This window comes from Puntigrus tetrazona, chromosome 12, assembly GCF_018831695.1.
Source record: "Puntigrus tetrazona isolate hp1 chromosome 12, ASM1883169v1, whole genome shotgun sequence".
In the NCBI taxonomy this organism is placed as follows: domain Eukaryota; kingdom Metazoa; phylum Chordata; class Actinopteri; order Cypriniformes; family Cyprinidae; genus Puntigrus; species Puntigrus tetrazona.
The window spans coordinates 10,496,387-10,500,446 of NC_056710.1; the positions used below are offsets into that span (position 1 = coordinate 10,496,387).

At 41.1% G+C, this 4,060-nt stretch overlaps 1 protein-coding gene across 1 annotated transcript; it reads left to right on the forward strand.

The window, feature by feature from the left end:
• The first annotated feature begins 1,038 nt into the window (after positions 1–1,038).
• LOC122355633 (rho-related GTP-binding protein RhoQ-like) lies at positions 1,039–2,254 on the forward strand. The gene is made up of 2 exons (XM_043254143.1): positions 1,039–1,559; positions 2,079–2,254. Exons 1-2 carry the CDS (start codon positions 1,418–1,420, stop codon positions 2,183–2,185), a joined length of 249 nt encoding a protein of 82 aa, XP_043110078.1. The 5' UTR covers positions 1,039–1,417; the 3' UTR covers positions 2,186–2,254.
• The last annotated feature ends 1,806 nt before the right edge of the window (positions 2,255–4,060 follow it).

Below are 4,060 nucleotides of genomic sequence, written 5' to 3' on the forward strand. Positions count from 1 at the left end.
TTTTTTTTTTTTGGTGACCAAATCCTTTATTACCAGGGAACCATTGCAAAATCTTGTTCTTTAATTGCTAAAGAAATTGTAAATATTACCAGATTTTTATGGTAGACTATTTTCTTTCATTTATCCTCCATGCATTTTCAACACACACACAAAATGTAAATGTTACTAAGTAATCTGACAGGAAAATCTGCACAGACACAGTGATGTCAAAGCGAATGGGCGCGCCTGCACCACACCGTTTTATTGGTGCGCGCCCACACGAATCCATACACACAGAGCACGGACGCACACACGCGCTCGCAAGGTATGAGGTAATTGTTTGGTCACGTGACTCCTGCAGTAGCTGTCAAAAGTGATACAGCAGCGCATCCTTGACCAGCCTGCCCGCTTCCAGCTGATTGGACTGCGATCAGGTGTTAGGGATCGTCTACAAAGTGCGCAAACGAACAATATGACTCCAGTGATACCAACACGTTATGAACTTATAAAGAGGAATACTAACTTCCAGCTAATAAAGCTCGGTGTGATAANAGCAAATTATGGTCAGACAGTCCTGGTTTCGTTAAAGAACTGCTGTCATGTGAATCTATTGTTATAACATAATGCATCAAAACAACTGTAAGGTTATTACAGCGGATAATAAAAACAGTTTATATCATATTTAATCTAAAACGCAATCATATAAGCCTTAAACGAGTTTGCATAGTAAAAGACAGACATTGGAATAAACTGTGAGTGATTGGACCTAATTTCTGATAATCACTATTAAAAAGCGAATCTTTTATTACTGCAAATGTATTATCTGAGCCAATATACGTTTTATACATGTTATGTTATTTAACAAAATAGTAAGAATACATTGCTCCGATGTGCTTTTCTGTTCACGCTCTTTTAATGGTTAATTAGTCTTTGTCTGACTCATATCCACAAGATACTAGCTGGTGTTCGTTCAATGGTCGGTTGATTCATACACAAAAACAACGACAGGCAATCTTTATACTCGATCCCTTGATCCGGAGTTATTACCCCGCCTATGTCGCAAGTCAATCCGTGTTGGGCTCAAGAGTCAGAGGAGGTGATACCGGGGTTGGAAAGTAGGGAAAGTGGGACAGCGGTGAGGGCGTAGGGTGTTGAGCACGCGGCTTTTAGGTTGTCGTCTTGACGACGCAAAGTTTGTCGCTCGCTCCCGTCTCGTCAGAAGCGGCACGCGCTCGGCGTGTGCCAGTGTTGAGAGGGGAAAACCTCAGTCAGTGGCAAATTTGGGAAACGGGGTGGAGGAAATGGCATTTCAGCTGTTTTTGCTGCCCGAGCGCGGCGCTGCTGCTGCTGGTGGAGGTGACGCCTGAAGGGAGCTTTACTAACGAGGGATATATCTCTGATAGCTGAAGATGGTGAATTCAAGTGTTTTATTATCGTCATGGCAAACGGAACCGGCAGCATCATGTTGAAATGCGTGGTCGTCGGCGACGGCGCCGTTGGAAAAACTTGTCTGTTGATGAGCTATGCCAACGACGCGTTTCCAGAGGAATATGTGCCCACTGTCTTTGATCATTATGCAGGTAAATATGCCGGCGTGATGCTGCGACATAATGAGTACGAATCGATATTTCTCTGTCTGTTTTGACGTATAAACGTATTTAACATTCGTTTAGCGGTTTTTGCGAGACCTCGGAGTGACTTGCATTGTATCGCGCTCGTGTTTCTATAATGGAAACCACCTGTGGGCTGAGGATGCAACTGGTGCACATCAGCATCCTTGTGGCACGATTCGTCTCCCTTTCGCCTGGTCAGAACGAAACCCCATTCATTCGCTTTCCCGATCGAAAGTAAATAAAATCTGGTCGAGAACTTTGATCAGAAATAAACGCATCTGCATCTATCTGTCACGGGAGTAAATAAAACTAAATTGAGTAGCCTACCCGCATAGGCTGTTTTGCTTGATCATAAATACAAATTTGCATTATTTCCCATTTTCAGAAATGACTAAAACGTGACCAACAGCCTTTCTTAATCTAAATCCTAATGTGTTTAATCGTGTAGGATAANNNTTTTTTTTTTTTTCTTTTTTTTTTTTTCAGTGAGTGTGACGGTTGGGGGAAAACAGTACCTGCTGGGGCTGTATGACACTGCGGGTCAGGTAGGGTTAACTCATTCCTCTCTTATTGGCCTGAGGCCTTTTCATTAGCAATAGTAACTCGATCGATTCAGGCAAAGTACACGGTGGCCTGTTCAGATGCGTTCTGAGACTTTTTGCCATTATATGCATGTGATTTAACGCCAGAGTTCATCCAGAAATGTAATTTGTCATCATTCATTTACTTCAGTTCCCCTGTATTTGCCTACGTCCTTCTGCNAAAAAAAAAAAAAAAAAAAAGATGCAGTGAAAAGCTGTCTGTCCCCAAATTCTCTTTAATCCTCTTTAACGTTCCACAGAACGAAGAAAGTCAATATAAGCATGAGTGTGAGTGATAGATTGCAGATTTTTCTCATTAATCACTAAGCCACTGCCAAACTCAACAGGTGAGTACACATTAGCGTCTCTCATAGGAAAGCTAAACATGCGAAGCAGATAGGAATGCAACGGCAATCTGAAATTTTTCCTTACTCCCTTTTAACCATGTTGTTGAAAGTGATCGTGAAAGAAAATCTTAAGTTGCCATGCATCTCCTGAACACTTCTTCCCAGAGGTAGTCTAGTCTTGAAGAGTTAGTATCCGGAGGTTTAAAACTTGTGACCAGAAAGGCAAAAGCTGTGCGCAAAGTCTCATGCTGTGTGAATTGGTACTACTTTGATGTATCTGAATGTACTAATCTGGATGTACCAGATTTGTCATGTTGTCTTGTGACCTACTGCGTCAGTTGTGTTGCTTCATTGCTATTCACAAATCCTCTCCCATGGCATTAGTGGATGGTAAAGTCCATTGGTTGTATGTTTGAGGATATTTTCAGAAGTGGTAAGGTCACCTTTTATGAATAATTTTAATTTGAACGCACTACTTTTTTCACATACAGTTTTTCGCCTGCTACGTAGTATGACTAGACTTTAACTATGTAGGCTGAGCTCTGAGCTTGATGCTTTCTCGCCCAAGGCCAATAATTCAACAGTTCAGGTGGAACTGTTAAAAAAAGTCTGAAAGCCGAAATATCTGTCAGCGCTCAAAGTGTTTGATCTCTGATGATTTATTTATACTATGGATTTAATGTCTAGTGAAACTTTCTTTGCCCTTTCGTTTAAACGGATGGCTGATTTCAATTAACATTCCACGCAGTTCCATTGAAGACATCGTAGCTTTTGTGCAATAGGATCAGTGTGCGTAAGTTAAATTTAGATGAATGATAAAGAAGACTGTATCCTCCGATTTTCAATGCTGTTTGAATGATGATCATGAAACACACAACAAACGATTGCCGGGACCTTAGAACCTACCAAATCCAGTTCTTAGTTCTTAAACATAATAGTGCATCTGACATGGTGGGCTTTTTCCATTGAGCAGCATCCTTCAAAAAAGACAAAGAATGTGAGTAGTGGGCCAGATGTGTGGAAGCGTCACTAAGGGCCAAGCGGTGGGGTTTGGTTTCGAGGCAGTTCAAACACACAAAACACTCAAAAGTTCACCTTCTCTCCACAGCTGGCACCATTTAGTACCATACAGAAACCATGACCGATCTCTTGATCAAGAGGATTCATTTAGCCGAAGACCTGGAAAGAGAGACAAATTCAAAGCTCATGTTCACTGTGGTATAAGATAGACTTAAAGCAGTTTACCCAAAAAATGTTTTAGAAACCTGCATGACTGAACACAAAAGTTGTTTATACTGCAACGCCCAAGCAGATTTTCTCCTTCCAGTGAAAGTTAATGGTAACCAAAGCAGGATTTTTCCAAAATATATCAATTCGTCCCTCACAAAAGCTATCAAATTAATATGAATGCAGTGCAGAGTCATATGGACCACCTTTATGATGATTTATGGTGCTGTTATGGACATTTTTGGAGCTTGAGCAGCCCCTGGTCTTTGAATCATTAATTCAAGAGACTCTTTAAAAACATGATTCGTCCAGT

Excerpts from the sequence above, each read along its gene's own strand:
- LOC122355633 (XM_043254143.1), top strand. The coding sequence starts at position 1,418 with ATGGCAAACGGAACCGGCAGCATCATGTTGAAATGCGTGGTCGTCGGC. Across the intron at positions 1,560-2,078 it reads TGTCTTTGATCATTATGCAG|TGAGTGTGACGGTTGGGGGA; the intron begins GTAAATATGCCG and ends TTTTTTTTTCAG.